General features: G+C 43.0%; 3 protein-coding genes across 6 annotated transcripts; 1 reads left to right on the top strand and 2 right to left on the bottom strand.

Moving 5' to 3' along the window:
- Positions 1-3,279: 3,279 nt before the first annotated feature.
- Positions 3,280-6,823, bottom strand: nsun4 (NOP2/Sun RNA methyltransferase 4). 3 transcript variants are annotated; one of them, XM_029132961.2, is made up of 9 exons: positions 6,675-6,823; positions 6,174-6,393; positions 5,797-6,010; positions 5,285-5,439; positions 5,033-5,193; positions 4,793-4,917; positions 4,578-4,710; positions 4,249-4,403; positions 3,280-4,039 (listed from the first exon to the last, which is right to left on the bottom strand). In XM_029132961.2, exons 1-8 carry the CDS (start codon positions 6,765-6,767, stop codon positions 4,260-4,262), a joined length of 1,245 nt encoding a protein of 414 aa, XP_028988794.1. In that variant the 5' UTR covers positions 6,768-6,823; the 3' UTR covers positions 3,280-4,039; positions 4,249-4,259. The 3 variants fall into 3 exon arrangements, with proteins under 3 accessions (XP_028988794.1, XP_028988793.1, XP_028988795.1); XM_029132960.2 differs by having other exon boundaries at positions 3,280-4,403; XM_029132962.2 differs by having other exon boundaries at positions 3,280-4,403; positions 5,797-5,974; positions 6,675-6,821.
- Positions 6,824-6,927: 104 nt separating this feature from the next.
- On the top strand, positions 6,928-8,400 carry LOC114844955 (cytochrome b-c1 complex subunit 6, mitochondrial-like). The gene is made up of 4 exons (XM_029132681.2): positions 6,928-7,084; positions 7,417-7,470; positions 7,830-7,991; positions 8,068-8,400. Exons 1-4 carry the CDS (start codon positions 7,037-7,039, stop codon positions 8,098-8,100), a joined length of 297 nt encoding a protein of 98 aa, XP_028988514.1. The 5' UTR covers positions 6,928-7,036; the 3' UTR covers positions 8,101-8,400.
- A 617-nt stretch (positions 8,401-9,017) lies between these two features.
- pif1 (PIF1 5'-to-3' DNA helicase homolog (S. cerevisiae)) lies at positions 9,018-14,796 on the bottom strand. Of its 2 annotated transcripts, XM_055503845.1 has the most exons (13): positions 14,656-14,796; positions 13,900-14,475; positions 13,511-13,634; positions 13,288-13,413; positions 12,422-12,575; positions 12,048-12,162; positions 11,516-11,622; positions 11,211-11,350; positions 10,848-10,954; positions 10,648-10,735; positions 10,381-10,526; positions 9,436-9,627; positions 9,018-9,325 (listed from the first exon to the last, which is right to left on the bottom strand). In XM_055503845.1, the coding sequence occupies exons 2-13, from the start codon at positions 14,440-14,442 to the stop codon at positions 9,287-9,289; spliced, it is 1,881 nt and encodes a 626-aa protein (XP_055359820.1). In that variant the 5' UTR covers positions 14,443-14,475; positions 14,656-14,796; the 3' UTR covers positions 9,018-9,286. The 2 variants fall into 2 exon arrangements, with proteins under 2 accessions (XP_055359820.1, XP_028988511.1); XM_029132678.3 differs by having other exon boundaries at positions 13,900-14,739.
- Between the last annotated feature and the right edge of the window lie 6,584 nt (positions 14,797-21,380).

The following is a 21,380-nucleotide window of genomic DNA, read 5'->3' as shown; positions in this document are numbered from 1 at the left end:
AGTGATAAATAAGAGTTTGGATATTTCATTAGGTTGGCAATCCCCTCAACAAATGTGCACAAAAGAGGGGTCAAAAGGACAAACTATAAGCAAAGCAAATAAAAATGTCTTTGATAAATGTATCCTTTTACCACAAATGAGAAAGTAAAATGAAAGAAACAAAAGAATGAACTGCTCCATAAAAGGTCAAACAAAGAAAAATATAAAACTAAAAGAAAATCTACAAAGAGACAAAGAGTAAAAGGAGCAAAGGAGGCAGAAATAGAACAACGCAATCTAAAAAATAAAAAGTCTCATGGAGACATAAGCCATCCCCAATGAATAAGCAGGCCATTATCCTGAAGAATGACACCCTGGGGCGGTGATTATGCTGCTATTATATCTTTAACAGCATGGTTTGTCAAAACGCACAGACCCCCACCTAAACCTGCTCACACTCAACACACGGAGTCAAACGTGTGTGCGACGACTGGAGACCTCAACCCCTGGATGTGGCTTTGCTCTTCCTACAGTAAACTTTCCATCCGTGTGTGTGTGTGTGTGTGTGTGTGTGAGACAGACACTGTCCTGCTCCTAATTGACTCGCCCTTTAACATAAACCTACCCCTGGTGTGTGTAAATAACAAATGCACATTAGCTCCTGCGCGAGCGGGCGAGTTATGAATGACCGCTCTCCAAAAATCGGATAAAAGCGGATAATGATCTCACCAGATTAGCGGCGTTAATGTGTGCGCGACGCCTCACCCCAACCTTGTTGTGTTTCATTACAACGCGTAAGCGCGCGCGTCCTCGGCCAAGGGCATCCTGAACGAGTGACTGATAAGACTGTGGTTGGCGCCGCAGCAGGAGTGAACGTCCTTGTTATCCGGGGGAGGAATCTGTCCAGGTACACGGCAGGATTTCCTCCCACGGGGCTCTGGACCAGAGAACATAACACAATACTCTTGTTCTAAATGTTCTTTCTTTCCTTAACACCCATCCCCCAAACACACACAAACACACACACACACCCCGGGGGTTGAACAGGGATTGCTATATTGTACAGCTGCAGGGTCAAGTGTGTTGAGCCCTTGATGCTGGATCAGGTGCTTCCATCTCTAACACTCGGGGCTGTATATTCACCACTAAAGCCACATCCACCTATTTATAGGCCTGGACACCATCTCCATCCACTTTCCTCTAAGTGATGATGTGTGTGTGTGTGTGTGTGTGTGTGTGTGTGTGTGTGTGTGTGTTTACTCCTGCACGAGTCCTGAAAAATACACTTTGAATACGCGCCCGACAGAGTTTAGTCATTTAAAGCTATCAAAAAAAAGTTTGTTGTATCACTTACTTCGACCACCTCTCTCCCTTTCTCTCCCTCTCTGAGACACGCTCACACCCCTGGAGCACCCACCCCCCATCTAAAAAAAAAAAAAAGGAAAAAGAAATCGCAGTGTACCATTCAATCACTGCTTCCCCCCTCCTCTCCATGGTTCTTTAAAAGGTTTTAACCACGGAGCGAATGAAAAGTGCCAGCGTTAGAAACCTCGGCCCATTGAGGAGGTGACAGGGTCTGCCAGAATATGATCCTAATCCTGTTTCCAGCATTCTCTTAGCCCACTGGCATTTCACCACATATTTTCTGAGCTGTCAAGCCCAGGGAAATCCCTCTAATAGTGCAGTGCCCAGATACACATCAAAGCCCTCCTGGAAAGCACCAGCGGGAACTGAAGGGACGGGGGGATGTACAAGTGCGATCAGGCTCGTCAGGCGTGCACGCGTGGAAAAGAAAAAAGCTGGAACTTCATTGATAAGGTTCAAAGAAACTGTAGTAGATGACACTGGAACGCTTGATGACAGTGAATTTCCCTAACTAATCAATAACGCGAGACGAAGAACAATGGATGGTACAGACAGACAACAGGTGGTTTAAGTGTGCATCCTGGGCCAACCTCCTTTAGTTCCACTTCTACTTCCATTTTCTCCGTGTCCCTTTTTTTTCCCCTTTCTTAAACAAACTGACTGCCATCTCACCCCTCCCCGCCTAATCTTCTCACTGAGAAGAAAACCCCCATTCTCTCTCTTCTTAATCTAGCTACAGCATAAACCTTGGGCTGCATTTCCAATGTGGGCCCCGAACACTGAACGGGAGCTCTTTGAGCCAGTTCACGGAGCAGCGAGTCCGACGGCGGATCCTCAGACGGAGGAGAAGAAAAGGGTCTGGTGTCTGGAGCTGGGCCTGATGTAATGTGGTGGAGGGTGAGGGGGGGGGGGGGACCACAAAATCTTTGCAGCAGATCAGCTTTTCTTGTCATTTACGAAGAGTTACAGTGAGAGGAGTTATCAGTGACTCGTCCAGGAATGTCTCAAGGCTGCAGGGACCCTGTAAAGGTAAATAGAAACCAGCTTCATGAGTGAATGGCCAAATCTCCAGCTGCCGTACATGGCAGAGAGACAATATGACACATTCTCTGTCCGCCCGTGTCTGAGGAGAGCAGAGCATCCTGCTGGGCTCAGTCTACGCAGGGCATGCACGATAAAGACCCCCGCCGGTGAAATCCGCTCTCCCGCCGCCCGCTAGGTCACACATCTGATCTCCACCTCTGGGCTGAAAAAAGGCTCCACAGCAGGAAGAGGAGCATCTGCTTTAAATACACAGATTAAGGCTGAGGCCATCTGCCTCCACGGGTTTGTATTAAACATAAGGGCTCGTACTTTTGAACTACTAAACACACTGAACGGACTCACTGACATTAAAATCGGTGCCACAGCTGCTGTGAGACCGCTCGTATTGTAACTTTCAAACATCTTGTCCGCGCTCCGGTTGGAATATATGCGGCTGCTTGCTGATGGGCATGCGTTCATTCCCTCAGTGGCTTGTGTGCGATAGGGTGAAAACACAAGTCTATTATAGTGTTTTGCATGTTTACTGACAAAAAAAAAATTGCAACAGTCAAATTGTATTTGAAGACACAACATAAGAGCGGTTGTGTTGTGAAATCCATAATATTCATCTTGATAATACACAGCATACATCTCCCTAACACAGGCTTACACACAGGAGCACAAATGCACAGCGCTTCATTGGCTAATTCAATAATAAAGCGGGCAGCCACTCGAGTCTATAGACGGGCAGAATAGAGAGTAACTCATCTCTAACAGTCCGCCGTCTCCTGAGTGTTAAAACATGTAAATTTATGTAGGAGCCCATAGGAAACACATATTTACAATACGTTTAGGTAATCACAAGATGTGCGAATGGGCATTCAAGGCCCTGGAGATGAAAGCAGTCAATACAAAAATAGTTTTTATGTGTCATTAATTCCCTCTGCATTCCCTGATACATCCCCCTTTTACTGCAGTAATACAGTAATCACTCACAATCGCATCGAAAATTATCTGCAGTCATCTGTGGAATAAAAAAGCAGACGGGCAAAACAGGGCGAGACGTCCCATTTTAGCTCTCTGCTGCCTCTTTAATGTTCATCTGGGAGCCGCATGGCTGGCGTCCATGCCCGTACGGGGACGGGAGTCAGCTCCGGCACTTGGAGGAGCTTAATGACAGCGGGGTTGTGGGTGGCGGACTCGTTAGACAAACACACCTTTTTCACGCTACATTGCCCGGTCAGGACAACATAGAGGGTCATCGGCAGCGTGATGGAAAAAGGGGCACCTCCTCGCTCACATTAGGCCGTGATAAGAGGAAATGCTTCGATCGGAGTGATGCCAATGCAAAACAGAGACAATCCAGCCATAATAATGAAAGTTGCACAGATTCAGATGCTAGAAGCCAAATGGTCAAATACGTCATTACCTGCCTGTTCGTGATGTCTTCCTTCCACATATATCGCATTATTAGACAAAGCTATGAAACCTGATGAGCGACCATACGACAAGAGAGACTCGTTCTAATGGAAATTTTTGTTTCAGTAATGTGATAATCATTTCTGTGCATCTGATGCACACAAACTAGAGATCCTGTAAGCTTCAGACGCATGTGTCCTCCTGTGAGCACAGAACACACACGCCACCGATACTCTTGATCAACCGATGCCACCTATGGGGCAAAAAGAGAATTGCAAATAAATGCAGAAAAGGTGGTTTTAGGTCTTTAATCCTGCTGAATCTCAAAAATCCTGAAAGAGGTTTGGTTTTCCAGTTCATATTCAGTGTCGACAGTAAAACGCATCGACTGGATAAATGATGTATTCCTGATGTTAGGTACAGATTCTCCACGGCAGAATAACGTTACGGAAGCTTGTTCACCTGTCCGAAGTCTAAGTCATTCTCTTTAGCTTGCACATGTAGATAGGTCCAAAGTTAGCAGCTAAATGTGGAACGACCATCACACCCAGATGGAGGTCAGGAGCAAAGTGGAAGGTTTTCCTGAACATGTTTGTCACCAGTTGCAGATCAACAACCTGATTGTACATTTGATCAAAACAAAAAGGACAAAAAAACAAAACACAAAATGTTAAATTATTTGTTGTCATTTTGGGTCTAGAGTATATAGTCAGGAGGTCAGAACTCAATTCATATTTGAATCTCTAATATATAATATAGGTACAGTTTCTCACTGACCACATTTGACTAACCTCAAGGTGAATGCCGTGGTTTTGTTGAGCCTGGTGAATGGCCTGTTCCACCACACCCATGTTCTGGATTTGAGAAAGCGTGCAGGTGGAGTACATGATCTCCCCTCCGGGGCATGCTGCTTCAATCCCTGCTCTGTAGGAGTGATATAGGTCATTCACGACAGCTGAACTTTACTGTACATTAACAAAATCTTTACATTTCCACCAAAACTTACAGCAGCAGCTCCACCTGCAGCTTCGGCAGCATCCGCCTTTCCCCGGTCCTGCTTTTACTGAATATATTGTTGTCGTCCTCCGTGAGTGAATGTCTGTCTGTGGTGCAGGGGACGTCAACAAGGACCTAAACACAAAAGCAAGAACAAGTTGGACAAAATATGTTTAGCGTTTGCATAAATGTGAGATTAATGACGACACATTGAATTGTGTAATTAAAAAAAAAAATAACAGCAGCTTACTCTGTCAAAAGTGTTCCTTTCAATTTCCCCCCATTTAGTGCCGTCAAAGGACGTGATGCGTATGTTCTCATCTGTCAAAAATTCCTTAGGAACGTACCTGCGAAGAACCTTCCTCAGTCGCTGTGTTCTTGACACAGAGGAATCATTTACGCATAAAAACCCTTCAACACGATACAGACAGAGAACGTTAGCAACAACTGACAGGGAGAAAGAGTTTGGCTTGGATCGGCAAATGATCTTCAGTTAACTTACTGACAGCCTGTGTTTGAAGTAAAGCCAGGGATTTTCCTCCTGGAGCAGCACAGAGGTCAAGCACACGGTGTCCTTCTTGAACATCCAGTGCGAGACAAGGAAGAACAGACGCTGCATCCATCAGGTAATAACCTAAAAGACCCTGCATGTCTGGTCTGAAGACAAAAGTGTCAAACCGTAAATGGAGCATATCTTTGTTTACTATAAAACAGCTCAAAATAAATACATTAACATAAAAATATGTGTCTATCAAATTACAAACTCTAAATGTTGCTCTTTTTGGTGTTTTTCAAGAGCAGAAGTAAAAATTATGATTCTGGGGTAATTGTATGACTACTACTTGTGTAATGCTGTATTGATTCTTAAAACACTGCATAAATTGTTAGGTTATGTTGTTGTGTTCTTTGTACAAGTACAGATCCTAATTATTTAGGTCAATCAGTGAAGTCAGTTATTGTCATTAAACACATTTCTGATTCCATTTTGTCTCCGTAAGTAACAGATACACTCACCTAGCAGGCTTAAATCTTGTAATATCCCCTCTTGGAAACACAGCACAGTTTATATTACGACTAAGTAGAAAGGGAGGTCGCTGCTGATCATCTACATCTGACTTCTTCATAGCACCATCACTGGATTCCTCCTGCTTGTCTGCACCAACCTCAGATTCTGGCTCCGGGCATGACTGAGCTGCAGAGAGGATGGGATGAAGATTATAGAGGTATTCTTGTAGGAAAACAAGAAGGAAAACAAAAACACAATTTTAGTGCTTACACAGAGACTGACTGCCTAATCATTTACTCATTCATTTATTTATTTATTTCTACATGAGGTAGGCAATAAACTAGCACTGGAAGGTTTTCTGTCAACAATGAAAATGCACGCTGACCTTCAGCATCTGAGTCACTGATAAAGTCTCTGCATCCCTGGGCTTGGAGATTTGCGAGAACAGCATCACTGGAGAAATTGTTTAACAGGGCTCCGTATTTCCTCTCCGACAACAAGGCGACTCGGACTGATGGCCAGAGGCGCCCCAGCTGGACACTGTACTTGGCATCGAAGTGATGCAGAGCCAGGCTGGTTGGGGGGTGTTTGGCACGGGTAGCAGCCTGTCCATTAGGTAGGTGGAACAAAACACAGGGTTTCAGTGTTAGCTTACTAACATTTTTTCCTGCGGGCTGATTGATGAGGTCTGATGAAAATAGAAAGTTATGGAAAGAGTTGTGTCACGTTTAGAGGAGATGGATCAAATTTACACTTAAAACTGCCACTTGCATATATCTACATACCAATACATGCTTCTTTCAAGATATTTTTGCAATATTATCTGTCTAACATAAACGTTTATTACAGCTTGGACCTAGTATACTCTTGACTGGTGACAACATACCCATTTTTCTTTCACTCGGCCTCTTCTGGGCGTTAAACTCCTTAAATCCTTCACTTTTCTAAACAGAAGTCTGGTCTCCAAGAGCATCGCCATGATGCCGTGCGTCAGTTATTGGGTCCGTCTTCGCGCTGAATTGCAAAATTAAAGTTCCGCACGCGAAGGCCCGACTGGGCGGGCATTACGTTAATTTAACGGCATTGATTGAAAGAGCACAGCGTCAATCACCGCGTTCCACTAATAGGAAACGTTTTCCGGTGAACCGTACAGTTGTTTCCTGTGTGAGACCGACCTCGCGTCCTCGACAGAAAGTGCTGCTGGTTCTGTCCTCTGTCCGGGTTTTGGTGAATTTCGGAGTCGCGATCATGGTTTTCGAAAACAAAATGCTCACGCACGGCGACCCAGAGGACGAGGTAGTTAAAACATGTTTGTGTGTCTTTTTAGTAATGTTTACTTCATAACGTTGTTTCTTGAGTTGAAGAAGTTATGAAACTTTGTACACTGCCCATCTGTGCTGTAACGTTTGTCTGTAACGTACAGTTAAATGATTGTACACTTTCATTTCCTCACTTTTTTCACAAGTTTTGTGAATATTGAAATTATCTTATCGAAATACAAAAATATGTTATGAAGTAATTTTAACAAGTTTAATAGCTTATATCGGAATGTAACGATTTATTGCAGTTTGGAGGAAAACCAAATACAAGTAGTAAAGTAAAATAAATAATCGTAATGCCCTGACCAGGAGGATGCTCCTGCTGAGGAAGAAGAGGAGGAGGAAGAGGAAGAAGACATGGTGGTAAGTTTGCTCTCTATACAGTATATGCACATTAACCCACCACCCAGCACACAGAAACATATAAATGTGATGACAGAACTGATTTAAAGCACTACATTTTTCTGTGAGAAAAGGAAAAGATCCATAATGTGCTTTTTGCTTAAGTAATTTTTAAGCACTGCACTGACATGAGATTAAAATTAAACTTTACTTACTCAGCAAATGAACTACAGTAGTTGTTTGAGTTCCAGTTTACCTTCAGCCATGGACCAGCCATGATCAAGCTGCATTTTTAGGAGTTTGGCCTTATGAACATTGCTGAGAACAGCTCTGCCAACGTATTTATGATGCTTCCATTACACACCACATTTCTTTTTCAGGACCCTCTGGAAACAATACGGGCCAAGTGTGAGGAGACCGAACACTGTGTGCACTACAAGGAGCGTCTGGAGACCTGCGAAGCCCGGGTCGCGTCCAGATCCCACACCACAGAGGAGTGCACAGAAGAACTCTTTGACTTCCTGCATGCACGGGACCACTGTGTAAGTGTATACGTGTGTGTGTGAGAAAGAAAAACAGCAATAATCATGCTAATTTTGTTCTCATCTCTTTCTGCAGGTCGCACACAAGCTGTTCCACAATGTTAAATGAGAGCTATAGAACCTGTTTATTTACTAACATTTTAAAACAATCAGGATGCTTTTGAATCTAATGTCAATTAATTTGATATTTAATTTGACATAGTACATGTCTCAGGGCCAGAAACAGTTTGTAAATTGGTTATTGGGATGCAGCAAAGTTCAGAAAGGTTGTTAACACATGGGCTCAGATTGATTAATGTAGTAATCCCATAGGCAGGTATGTTTCTCCAATATGAGGAGACTGTACCTCATGTTTGATTGTGAATTACTTGTTTAGTATACAAGAAAATAAATGTTTCCTTGTATTTAACGAGTTGCTCTTTAAATTTATATAATCCATGCAGAAGAATTGTTTATATATTTAATTTACAAAGGTCTTAAAGCAGCGTGGGAAGTTCAATCTCAGATAAAAAGGTAGAGTGGGGGGGGAAAAAAAGGAATTGGTATAGTCCAGCACTTGAGAAATGGTTTTGAGAATCACTGAAATTATGTATTGGACATGAAATGACTTCATTAGAGAAGGTAAACAATGTTTTCTGTATTTTAAATAATCCATTTATGATCTGTACCTCTTAAGGGTCAATGAAGTACTGGAACTCATCCTAGAATATATCTATTGTCTGTATAATATGCTCTGTAATCTGATGCTTAATTTCAGACTTAATCATCCAGTCAACTGCGCAGAGAGTAATACACTTCCTTTTTAACCCAACGTCAATTATTTTGTGTTAAGTTTAGATAACTTCAAAATACCTGGATTGATATTAATGATTAGCTGAGTAGTATTATCTACACCCTATGTAACTGAGTAGAAAAACAAAAAACACTGGCCCACAGAGGGCTGTGTCTAAAAACAAAGCTTTTCCCCCACTGGTTTCTCCAGCACAAAATTAAACAGAAAAAAAATGCAGTGCAAAATATTATAAGCAATTTCACAAACTTTATTTGAAAATAATGAACAGTTAAAAATAAATAAAGTCAAAGCACAATAAAAACAGTTACAATAATAAACCTGATCACATGGTGGCAGTGTGACTTCAACTACTGCTGGTTAAGAGGAACCTTGAGGTAGTATTTGTCTGGTTGCAGCCATTTAAAAACGAAACAAACGGTCAGGGGACTAATGGAACAAAAGCCATGCACATGGTGCATAAAAAAAGTCACAGAATAATCCATTTAACTTTCCAGAAGGAGATTTATCTATTACAGTTACCAACAAAATCATCCATGGAGGCCTGCAGTGGAGACAGAAAATGCTACTATTTAGTTTGTCATATTTTAGTTTAAAGTATATCTGCACAAATAGAGAACAACTACATAGTCTGGCATAAAAAGTAGCACCCACCTGCATGAGTAGCCTCTCCTTTCTCAGTCTCTTGTAATAGAGGAGAACATCTGGGTCTGCTCGCACCACCCGTGGGTCAAAGTCCATGACCCGCAGACCCTCAAGGCTCCGAGCTCGAGACAGGGCCACGTAAGCCTGTCCACTCTCAAACACGCGAGCCAGGGAAATTTCCACACAGTCCAGCGTCATTCCCTAAAATAATTGGCAAAATTTTCAGACAGAAATAACCAATAAACCTGTGATGGCAGAAACCCAAGTTTACAGTGCCGATAGTTAATGTGATTCGTTAATGTGGTTCAGGCGAGAAACATTAAACTTATTTATTCACATCCCAGTCAAGGTACCTTTTAAGTGCTGTGCCATTTAAGTCGTCCATTATACCACACTGTTTGAGTAGCAAGTAAAAATTGTCATCACATAAAAGAACGGATGAAACCGGTCTTGCAGAGTGCTGGCTGAAAGAAAACAGTTTATTGCACAGCGTAGGTGATCAGACAAAAAAAAAAAAAAAATTACTGATCAGAGATATTTGATCCATTATAATCCATTATAATTGTATATTATATTACACATAACACCTCTGATGTGGATCAGATTTTTAGTGACCACTGTTAAGCCTCAAATTGACAGATCACTTGGTACAGAATGACTGGGGACTAAGGGTTTAAAATGCTGACTGTGTAATTACAGTTTAATAAAAAAAAAGACAGTCTGAACATTTTATTTATTAAATCAGAGGTCACTTGTCCTAGTAAGTCATAATAGGATGCCTCACTCACCACCTCAGGTAAAGAAAAAAAAAATCTAGTATTGTGCATTTCACAAATCACTGGTGTTCCATGGCAACACTAAACAATGTCTTCTTTGAAAAGTAGGTCATCCTAGTGATGCACTGACCATTTTTCTAATGTGATGTTGAAGCCAGAGCAATTTGTAGATTCTCACCTGGCTCTTGTGGATGGAAATGGCCCAGGCCAGTTTGAGTGGCAGCTGCTGTCGACTAAGGTGAATCCCACCACCGGATTTAAAGACCCAGCGCTCAGGCTTCAGCACCTCTGTAACACCACACAGGAAACGCACACGTGGGAGTCCTAAAGAAACAGAGGGAGTCAGCGAAACCTCGAATTTGTCATTAAAGCTACAGTATTATGTGATGCCCCCACCCCATCCTAAATGGAAGCAGTTACAACAATTAAGAATATAGATACTGACCATGTTTTTCAGTCTCAAAAGCTACCACAACCCCTCGCGCTCCGTTGACCAAACCCCGGGAGACATCCAGGTTCTTTGTCAGCATGACCTTAAAAGTAAAAGCATCACCAGAAATTTGAAAGCACATGCAGTGTTTAACACATCAAAAGGTGAACGGTGTGTGCCAAACTGCAGTAAGGGACAAGATGGAGCTTTCATACCTGTGCTCCCACTTTAAGCTGGAGCAGTCTGCTGACCGGGCTGTGAGAATCTATAGTCTTCACCAGGGCTGGGTCGCTGTCAAGAGCCTCAAACACACGCACTGCACCTACGTGAGGTTACGAATTGAAATGATAGTTTAACAAAAAATAATTTCAGTGTAAAAATGTCCTGCTGGGCTCATGATAAAGTTACTATTAAACTAAAACCTGCAGGAAATAGCAGGAGTCAGGAAACAAGCAGCTGCTGAGAGGCAACAGGTTTCAACCAGGCTATGACTCACTGAACGATTTTTACAAAAATAATATCCGGTTTCAGCTGAAGCAAAAACGATTGTACATATAACCAATGACATGTGTTCAGACCTGGCAACTGCTGCAGTTTGTTGTCGTTTGTGAGCTCCACGTCATCCTTGTGCGTGCACAGCCGGGTGGCGAGAATCCCATCTCGCTCAATATTATGGTAGGCGCTTCCCATCAGCTTAGCGGTGACGTCCTCCGTCACCCTGAATGTCGGCAAAGTAGAAGACATTTAGGAGGAAGCTCTACTTGCAGCAGAGTGCAGATGTTGTGCCGAGTAGACATTATTACACATTGTACAGATTGCATGAAACATTCCCAAAAAAATAAAAAAATGTGGGGGAGACATTTTAAAGAAATCATTTCTTCACCTGCCCAGCCTCACTGCCTGCAGGAGGGAGATGAAGGACTGCTCCGTTTGCCTTCTCACTTCCGTTAGCTCCATGTTGACCTGGATGACCTTACGCCAACTCCTGGCCTGATGGTTGACACACGGGGAAAGGCTTTGTTAAATAACACCCATTAAAGCTCTCAAAAAGGCTGTAGACTAGACATTGGTAAATGGAAACAGGGACCATTCTGAATTAAAAGGCTCAGGACAATAATGATACGTGCACTCAGACTGACCTAATGGTACAGGGACACATTACCAGCTCTAATAAGGCATTTTGCTTCCTGTTGCATAAAACTAGGGCAGAGAATATTATAATTCCTGTTGGTAACGATGCTTCAACCCATACAACAGCGAATGAATGAAACTAGTTACAGCAGGCTGGGTGTATTGATCATAGAGTTCTTGTCCAGTTTCGGTGTAAATGAGCAATTAACCTTCATGACCCATCTGCATTCTGACAGACACTTAAAACGAAGTGCCACGGCCAGAGAGGAGAACTGAGAGCTGACCTGGAAACAGAATCTGGCCTTTTCCTTTCCCTTAGCAACAGGAGGCAGCTGGAGGAAGTCGCCACATACGATCAGCTGGATGCCCCCGAACGGCTCAGTCGACCTCCTCACTGACCTACAAGACCACAGCCACAAGATCTAGATTAGTCAACCTTAATATGAATTTTAACTGCATAATATATTTTAAGAATCAGGAGAAACTCAGTAATATTATGACCACTATGTATCATTAAATATATTGTGTTGGTAGTAACCCTTGATTTGTTTTTATGATTGTGCTCAACAGGCACAAAATGAGCCTCAGTGTAAACATGAAACACTTGCTGTAACCGCATCACTTTACCACAGGCTGGAACTGAACTCCTTCCTCTCACCTGGCCACTGACTCCAGCTTATCAAAAAACTGGGCTTCCACCATGGAGACCTCATCAATGATGAGGTGTCGACAGCTGGTCCAGTGCGGCAGAACTCCGGGCCTCTGAGCCAGCTCGATGCACTGCTCTAGTGGGGCAGAGCCTGAGCCAATACCTGGAAGGAGCAGCGGCACAGAAGATGCTCAGGACAGACAGAAAGGAAGAACAGAAAAGTGCTCACACTCTTTCCATATTAACATGATGGTAATTAAATCTCAATATACAGTAAAGACACCCGACACCTTTGTCCCAAATGTATTAAAGATTCAGGTTTGGAAAAGCTGCACACAAACATTGCAACGGAGTCTATGACAAACCAGACAAAAATAGCCACTAGGCAAAAAAAAAACAAACAAAAAAAACCCCCTCCATCTTAACTATTTAATAATAATTAAGAGAATATGAATAAATTACTCAGTGTAGCAGGTGTAAAGACTTGCTGCCTTCATTTTGAATCCAAAATGATCCTAATTAGTTTGTGTTGTGTTTAGATACAATGAGCAATATAAAAGATACAATATTTGGCTCACCATGTGTGATACATTTTACTCACCAATTTAAATATGACATTGTAACTAAACAAATATTAATCTGCTGCAAAATAGTTCATAAAAACTAATTTTAGTTGCTGCTTCGCTGCTTTTCTCATTTAGGACAAAACAACACGACGTGTGCGTCTGCCACTTTAAGATGAGTCTTCTGTCAAACTGGTAATTTAAGACTTGTTATTGTGGTGGAAAAAAACCTCTGCACATCCCTAGCTACTAATTCTGTGCTTTAAAAAAAAACCCAAACTAATTTATGTTCTCAGAAGCGTAATAATGGACCTGCAAAGTTGTGCAACGTGGTTCCTCCAATGTGACACGCAGCCACTCCTGTGCTGGCGGTGGCAAAGGTGCTCTTTGGAGGCAGAGATCCCACGATTCTCTTTAGCAAGAAAGACTTTCCTGTACCTGAGAAATAAAAATAAAAACGTTTACTGCAAAAAAGGTAAAAGCTTGAGGGTCGTGACATTAATGCCTCAATTCAATTATGTCCTAAACCACTTACCTGCACTCCCAGTGAAGAAGACATTCTTGCCACTCAGGACTGCACTAAGGACAGCAGCCTGCTCTTTATTCAGCTTTTGTGATGGCAGAGACAGGATCGGCCTCTTACTTGGGTTGGCCTTCACCTAAAATGATAAACATGGCTGATGACACCATTCGTCATGGCGGAGGATTTGAATCTCGATCTTTGTCACGGTCAGAGTTACTTGTCATTATGTACAGAGTCCTCAATGGGGAGGAACATAGATGTTGTCTTGTGATCTTTAGAAATAGATTTAACTAATATACTGTGTTCAGTCAATTTGAGGTTGTTATTGAGAGTGTGGGCTAATTGGAGCTGCCAACTGTAAAAAGGAGATCAATTGCAAAATATGCATAACAGCAACTCACTGGGCTGAAGTTACAGTCGCTCCTGGACCTTTTGACCTGCTGCCCTGTTCCCGCCGCCGTCGCCCTGTTGGTGCGATCCGACAGGGCCACTTTGCCTCTCATCTCATTGACCTTGTGGATGTCCTTCTGCTGCAGCGGGCTGATGGCCTCGAAGCTGCGCGGCAGACCCGCCTTGAGCTTGTCTCTGTCGCTCAGAGGCCTGTTGCCCTGCAGGGCCTGATGCTTGATGCTCAGCGTTTTGAGGAAGACGCTCAGCTGATTAGGAGGACAGTTGGACATGAGCACCTGGGTGTTGGCGGGCAGCAGCTTCACGGTGCACTTCCCATCTCTGACGAACTTGGTGAACAGCTTGAACTCTCTCAGCTGGAAGCTCTGGGGGACTTTTCCGTCGTGGACGCGGAGGATGATCTCCTGGAACTCGTTGCGGCCCAGAACAACCGAGGCCTTTCGCATGACCTGCCTCCGGGTGGTTTGGCCGGAGGCGTTCAGCTGCTCCACCGTCACACAGCACTGCAGCTGGGCGCCGTCCTCTCCAGCCAACATCGCAGTGATGCTCTTCCAAGTGCAATAGTTACTCTTTATAAAGATGAACGAGTAGCGATTTGCAGTACATGTGTTCAAAAACAGGAAACAGGCCGAAATGAAACACGGTATCGTGCTGCTTTCAATCCACACAAACATTCATCGTGTTTTGGCCTATTTATTCAACAATGCAGCTACACTCCTCGGCGAAAATGAATGCACTTCTGCGCTCACCTTTGCGTAAAACCAATAAAAAAGCGCACACTGGTTCGCTCTTTCCCGTTGCAGCTGCTCCAGTTTCTAAACGCGAAACGACCGATTTTAAAATTGTCAATGCGGGAAATCAGCCAATAGCAGCGCGACACTCCAGCCAATTGCAGAAAGGGGATTTAATAATGCAACCAATGAAAAACGAGAAGAGACTCCTGCACGTTTTCACCGACCAATCGCCTGCATCGTGATCACATACGTCATGTTTGTGAGACGTACACATGGCTATCCGGAAAACGGTTTGGGTTTAAGTTTAGCGAGAACGCGGATTTTAACCGTTGTTTACATTAAAGTCAAATGAACTATTTCATTGTAGAGAGCAACGATTTGTCGAGTATGAAATAGTTTAAGTTGCATGCGTCCGTTTCCTTGTAGGAACTATGGCAAACAGTCTAGTTTGTTGTATAGCGACGTGACTTTACTGTGAAGTCAGCGAGCTGCATTAAACTGCTTCATTAATTCACATTTTGCACTTCACACAGTCGCTGCATCTGCAGATCAAGAGCAAACTCAAAAAGTCTCAATCCTGCCAGTGATATTTTCCATATTTTGCCACTTTCTGCTACACATATGTGAATAATATCAAAATAATATTGAACAATAAACAAGTAATACATTTATTGCATATTATTTTACACAGAAGTTATTAAAAATGTTCAAGGTTTAGGCTGTATATTGAATAAAAAACATCTGAACCACCTTTACTTCCAATGTTGTAAAGACAGATTTTAGCCAGTAAATGTTGCTTTTTAAAAAACGATAAGCACAGCCTTGGTCATAAGTGGGATTTGAATCCACAGTAAAAGAGACTATTAATGACACATCTTCCATCACACTGCAAATGCTACCATTTAATGGGACTGCAGATTGTGTAGCTCCATACAGCTCTGACAAAACCACAATCACAGCAAGGTTTAATTTAATGCGTTGTATTTGAATAAATCTGAACTTACACAACGTGAGAGCCCATTAAATGTGCATTTACATTATATTTAAAAGCTTTAAGTATGTGCTGCTCTCAGACCCATTTGTGAAATAGTGTGAGCGTGTGTGTGACATTTTTCTATGTGGAGAGGGCAAATGATGATCTTTAATCGTGTCTTCATTAGGTGGATAGATAGCGAATGCTAGTGCCTTTCCTTTCACCGCCTACAGTGTTTTACTGACCCTTAAGAACACCTATGGGAAATATGTTGTTATTGTATTATAAGGTAAATAACTCACAAGATAAATGTGATGTATTTACATTGTGTAACGTGGGTGATGGTTCTCCAGATGCACAACATTTACACAATATTGAGGCAGTCTCATACATTGCGTATTTGATCACTCTGCTGGCCCATCCAGCGTCAGCTAATAACATTTTTATTCAGGCAACAAGCAGAAAAACACAAAGCAGCTAAAATTCTGTTCTATTGAGATTCATTAGATGAATTATTTTATTTTGCCTCTATTCTTTTTCTACACCCCAGTCTTCCTTATCTTTATGTGTTTCTGTTCATTCGTAGAGTTACAGAAACTGTACCTGCAGTATAAAGTCTCACAGTAAAGGGCACACCTACCCAACTCCTTACAACCCAACTGGGGAGGAACCTTTTCCAGTTGGGAGCTAATTATATGTCTTTACAATATATGGTGAGAAACAGCAGCATGAGATTTTTACACTTTAATGGATTTGCATTTCTAAAATTATGTTGCATATTTTAATTGTGCAAATGACAATTATGTAAATATTGTGGGTTTGCTGCAGGTGATGTCAGCTGTCAGTCAGGCGGTAGGCGGGTTTAATCCACAGTCATGGAGCGGAGGCACCTGGACGACTGGAATTGAGTTGGTTTAGTTTGTACATAAAGAACTAATCAAACTAGACTTTTACATATTAATGATACTGGATATCCCCATCTTACATTTCCTGTACAGAGAACAATATATTCTACCTGCTTTCATAACAGTCTGCAAAACTAGGATCTCCCTGAGGGAAAAAAAAGGCTCATTATTTCAGGTGGGGACATTATATCTTCTGACTCACCCTGTTATGTCTGTGTACGCAAATCAGGCAGACTGTGACACCAGGCTTGGTAGAGTAATAACTCGAACCCCCGACAATTAGAAGCTTTGAGGAAAGGGAAGGTTCAAAAGAAATGGAAGTTACATAGATTAGAATGGAGAGTGATAGAAAAACGTAAAGGTCACCGAAGGAAGACGTCACTTCATGACGTCACTTTATCTCATGAAAAAATAGTAGAGATGCAGACTTTTGCTATTTTAGCAAAAACGGACGGAAAGACACACTAATGGAAAATCATGTGCATTTGTACCAAATAACACAAACAAATTATATTTAACTATGCAGCTGATTTACTGTGGTGCTGGAGAAAAGGATGTAGGGACCAAACACAGATTTAAGAGAGGCGCCACCGAACACTGAGGCATCTGAACCACACAGCAACCTGAGGCATTCTGGTATTAATATTTACTGGAATATAATATTACTTTGAGTGTTACATTCAGTTTCTGCTTTACTGATTCGCCTTAGTGCAAATATGGAATAATTGTGTACAGAGAACGAGACAGATGACTCTTTCTCCAGGTTCAGAAGCTCTTATTATATTTTAAAATGAATGTTCCAGTCACTAGAGCCAAGAACAATGTTTTTTATTGGATGAATCAGACATTCTACATGGTCAGATTGTGTAAACCATTTACTGTTTCTGTAGATGAAAGTTTCTGTGGCATTTGCTGAAACATATCACATTTTACATTTATAATATTTGATTCCAGTTTCCTTCAGCTTACTTTATTTTTTAAATGAGTAAACGTCCGCCATTTCTATTTCTTAAGCTGCTTTGTCTCCCAAACATCATATTATGCTTTTAAAGTCTGTTCTGGGAAAAACCATTATGTCACTATGGAAACAGGACATCTAAAGCCCAACATGAAAAATGCTATTCTTCTAGCTTGGCTTATGTCTGTAATGACACAAAACACTTCATAAAATACATAAGACTGATGACAAGCGCCTTTAAGAGAGGTTTGCTGTAATCTTAGTTTATAAAACGTCTTCAAAAGACTTTTGAAGGGAGCAGACACTAATGACACGCTTAGGTTATAAAGCTGAGAGTACTAACAGGCAGGAAACCCTTTTATCAACGAATCTGTGCAGAATATCAGCTTTAGATATTCAACATTTGGCTGTGACAAGTTAAGGAAACAAGCGCAGCATCACTTCACTGACAAAATATGTCAGTTGTTACTGCTAAATGACTCTTTAGCAGCTCTGGAGCGGAGGACACAGGAATAATGACAGCTAAGCAGCCTCTTTTCAATTAATTAGTTTACTCATGACACTAGATGTGTTTTTATCCCCCCCCCTCGCTGGCGTCTGGAACAGATTTTAATTGCTTTGAAAATGATTCAGCTCCGATCATTCTAATTAGGAGTCCTGTTTAGTGCCGTCACGGTGCCTTGGTGCTGCACACAACTGCACGTGTGAGCGATCGCGACCCAACGAGACCTGTTCCGTGGCTGTAAAACAGAGAACAACAGAGCCATGCCACCACTCAAAATAGTTGTTCTCAGTCATCACTGAAACAATAATTGCTGGGTGCAAATCAATTTAAGTCATCAGGTAAAAAAATCTGGCAAGTTTAGCAATTACCTCCATATCTTCAATGCTCTCATAAAAAAACAGTCTATGAGTGTGCTTTTATTTCACACAATAAGAGACAATGTGATGGCTCCCACTTGCTACAGTATGAAACCCAATGCTCATCCTTTACATGGCAGCGTTAAGCACACGTCTGAACTGACTAAACCCGCTCTACGTCTGTGATAATTTGATTCCTTCCTCCCATAGTCTCAGCATTAAGCAGCTCGGGCGGAGTCAAAGACACCGTAACTGAATTAACAGCAAATAACGGTAGAGGTGCTCGTTAATATTATCTGGCAAAGTCCACCAGAGGAAATGTGAGATCGGACGCCTCCTAATAAAACAAGTGATCGTCGCATTAATATAAGCTGATGGGAACCATCATTACAGGTAGCTGGTGTCAGTCACAGAGTTTATAACTTTTGTTTTCTGGCGTTTTCAAAGCTAAGAATTAATCACTGTAAACAAAACAGAAAAACAATGCAAGTCAATTTTGCTGCCTGTGTTGTTTGTGGTTTTCCAAGGTCCTTTCCTCTTTTCATTCCTTAGAATTCGAATATTGTGCCTTGTGTGAAAGGTTGTGAAGCGCTTTTGCGCAGGAGGAATAGAATACATTGGTTTGGAGCAAAAAGCCGAGCACAAAAAGGGATGAGTCAGTCGAAAAACAAAGCCAAATATGCAAATGAAGTAGACGTACAGTATTAGAGGAGAAAATATAGGCACAGATGAGGTGAACGTTATTTAATGTGCAAAATTATGAATAAAAGGTTTATGGAACCAACATGACTGAGTTTACTGCATGTGTAGTAGAGGAGATGGTAAAAATCCCAGTCAGGCACTGCAGCTAATTGCCTGATCAGCAGGTGCCCTAAAGTCTGAAACAATAAAACTAATTGAAGTGGGTCTGAATGAGAATCGGGTTGGGAGGGTTGCAGTGACTGGGGCAGACGTGAGTCGGTGTGAGACGCTCCTCACACCTGATGCCAGACCTTTAAACGTAGCCAAGATTTCTAATTAAAACCATCCCTCAAGACACAAACAGCTCCTCGCTGGAGTCTGGATCTAAAAACTGACACTGACTCACGCACACCCTGGTATTTGTAGCTGGCGTGAGGTCCCTGGGTCCCTGCCGCGCGTCCACGTCTCCCCGAGTCACCGTGGTCCCACAGCAGTTATGACACAGACGTTACACGCCGCAGCTGTTCACCAACTTGGCTCTGTGTTTGTAATGGCTCACATGATAGAAGTGTTTAATATCCTGCAGCCACCTCGGACGTGATGGGGAAACTCTGTAGGGCAGATCATTAGCACTGATGCTCTGACAGGCTGAGGCCAGTTCCCGTCTCCGCGCAGTGTGGGGCTTTCAGAATGAAGGCAAAAAAAACACAAGGAACTGTGCATGAATAACGTTCAGCAGATTTGTTTTTCATCCACATAAACACAGAATAATTTGAGCAGGGTCGTCAGACCTTGACACAACTGAAACCGAGGCGGTGATGAACTCAACAGGCCGACTCACTACAGCTGCAGGCTCCAGGGTGATGGATGGAGATGTGTGGGATGCATGAGAACACACACACACACACACACACACACACACACACACACACACACACACACACACACACACACACACACACACACACACACACACACACACACACACACAATTCTGAGAAAAACACCAGCTGGACAGAAAATCAGGGGTCAAACGAGAGCCAAAGAGACAAACTAACGACATGAGAGCAGTAGATGGACTCCGTCTCTCGGAAGAAGCAACACTGGTGGTGGAGGAGAATGAAATAACGGGATGACGTCACGTCATGAGCGGCGTCACGACATGAAGACGGTGAAGCGGCGTCATGATCCCACAGCAGACGTCACCAACGCTTCACCTGTTGCAGGAGAGCGTGATCACATCACAACCAGGACCTTCCTTCCTTCTTTCTCACAAGTGAAACGTTGTTATTCTCTCATTAAATCCCTCCTATTGTACCGGGGGCAAATATTTCACCTGGGCAGAAATAAACAGGCTCCGTTATGAGATGTGATCCCAAAGGCATCGCTCGTCAGATCGCACACGTTTTTGAAAACGATGTGAGCAGCCACGGCTGCAGCGCGGTACAACACAGCTACCATGCCGCATTACAGCACGGCGACAAGCAGTGACGACCTTCAAAACACAGCGTTCCCGAGCTTCTCAAACTCAAAGCGCACTGTGACGGCAGCAGCCTCTCAATAAACGGGCCGAGCTGAGTTGCTCCTCCCGCAGCCGTGGATCAGACGTGCGCCGCATTCAGCAGAGGGCTGCTTCCGCTCAGGCATATTCTTAACACGTCTGGTGTGAATAAGTTTGGGTGCCTATCGGATGGAGGTCCAGGTTCCGCGAGGACGCCCTAAAGGCAGCTCTGGCGTCTCTGTGGTAAATTTGCTCTGATGTCGTCCGTCTGCATGGCCCAGCTGCGATCAGCTTCACACAGTCACCCTGGCATTGATGTAAAGCGGTTCAGGTATCACTCACTTCATCTGAGGCTCTGCGGAAAGTGAATGCTTCTTTTCCCACACGGACGTGCTCAGCTCCACCTTCATGTCAGCCCCGAGAAGCCACGCGAATCCTGCACATCTTGTTTCCCTTTTAAGCTCCAAAGGTCAGAGCAGTGATTGATCCCCACATTAATGTCCTGTGATCACAAATCAGCTAATTAGCCAAATGAATGGTGTTGTTACATGCCCACCGTGAGCCCTCGATTGTAAATGTGTTACATGCCGATCGATGCCCGACTTGCCGATTGATTCCCTCAGAATGTGACGCAGAGTGAGAATTATGATGCGCTGGTGGTAATCTGCCGAAGCCTGTCGCTGGCGCTGGCTCGCTGACAGCTCAGACGCAGCCGGCGCGGCTTCGAAATGGGCCCGAGCCAGTTTAATAACTCCTCAGCATCCTTCCAGTATGCACACGTCCTCTAAGGACGCTTGATTGGAGGCTCTAAGAAGACATAGGTCTTGTGATTTTAATGGGGAATCCCTGTGGATGGTGTGC

This window comes from Betta splendens, chromosome 17 (assembly GCF_900634795.4).
Source record: "Betta splendens chromosome 17, fBetSpl5.4, whole genome shotgun sequence".
In the NCBI taxonomy this organism is placed as follows: domain Eukaryota; kingdom Metazoa; phylum Chordata; class Actinopteri; order Anabantiformes; family Osphronemidae; genus Betta; species Betta splendens.
The sequence above is the reverse complement of the archived record's forward strand: the minus strand, read 5'-3'. Positions and strand labels throughout refer to the sequence as shown.

What these genes read in the sequence shown, in the direction of transcription:
- nsun4 (XM_029132960.2), bottom strand. Translation starts at nt 6,767, where the DNA reads ATGGCGATGCTCTTGGAGACCAGACTTCTGTTTAGAAAAGTGAAGGAT. An exon ending in ACAAGATTTAAGCCTGCTAG is followed by an intron (nt 5,440 to 5,796) that starts GTGAGTGTATCT and finishes TTTTGTCTTCAG; the next exon opens with ACCAGACATGCAGGGTCTTT. An exon ending in AAAGGAACACTTTTGACAGA is followed by an intron (nt 4,918 to 5,032) that starts GTAAGCTGCTGT and finishes TTTTGTGTTTAG; the next exon opens with GTCCTTGTTGACGTCCCCTG.
- LOC114844955 (XM_029132681.2), top strand. Translation starts at nt 7,037, where the DNA reads ATGGTTTTCGAAAACAAAATGCTCACGCACGGCGACCCAGAGGACGAG. An exon ending in AAGAGGAAGAAGACATGGTG is followed by an intron (nt 7,471 to 7,829) that starts GTAAGTTTGCTC and finishes TTTCTTTTTCAG; the next exon opens with GACCCTCTGGAAACAATACG. An exon ending in TGCATGCACGGGACCACTGT is followed by an intron (nt 7,992 to 8,067) that starts GTAAGTGTATAC and finishes CTCTTTCTGCAG; the next exon opens with GTCGCACACAAGCTGTTCCA.
- pif1 (XM_029132678.3), bottom strand. Translation starts at nt 14,580, where the DNA reads ATGTTTGTGTGGATTGAAAGCAGCACGATACCGTGTTTCATTTCGGCC. An exon ending in CACGTTGCACAACTTTGCAG is followed by an intron (nt 12,576 to 13,287) that starts GTCCATTATTAC and finishes TGCTCCTTCCAG; the next exon opens with GTATTGGCTCAGGCTCTGCC. An exon ending in AAGCTGGAGTCAGTGGCCAG is followed by an intron (nt 12,163 to 12,421) that starts GTGAGAGGAAGG and finishes GTGGTCTTGTAG; the next exon opens with GTCAGTGAGGAGGTCGACTG.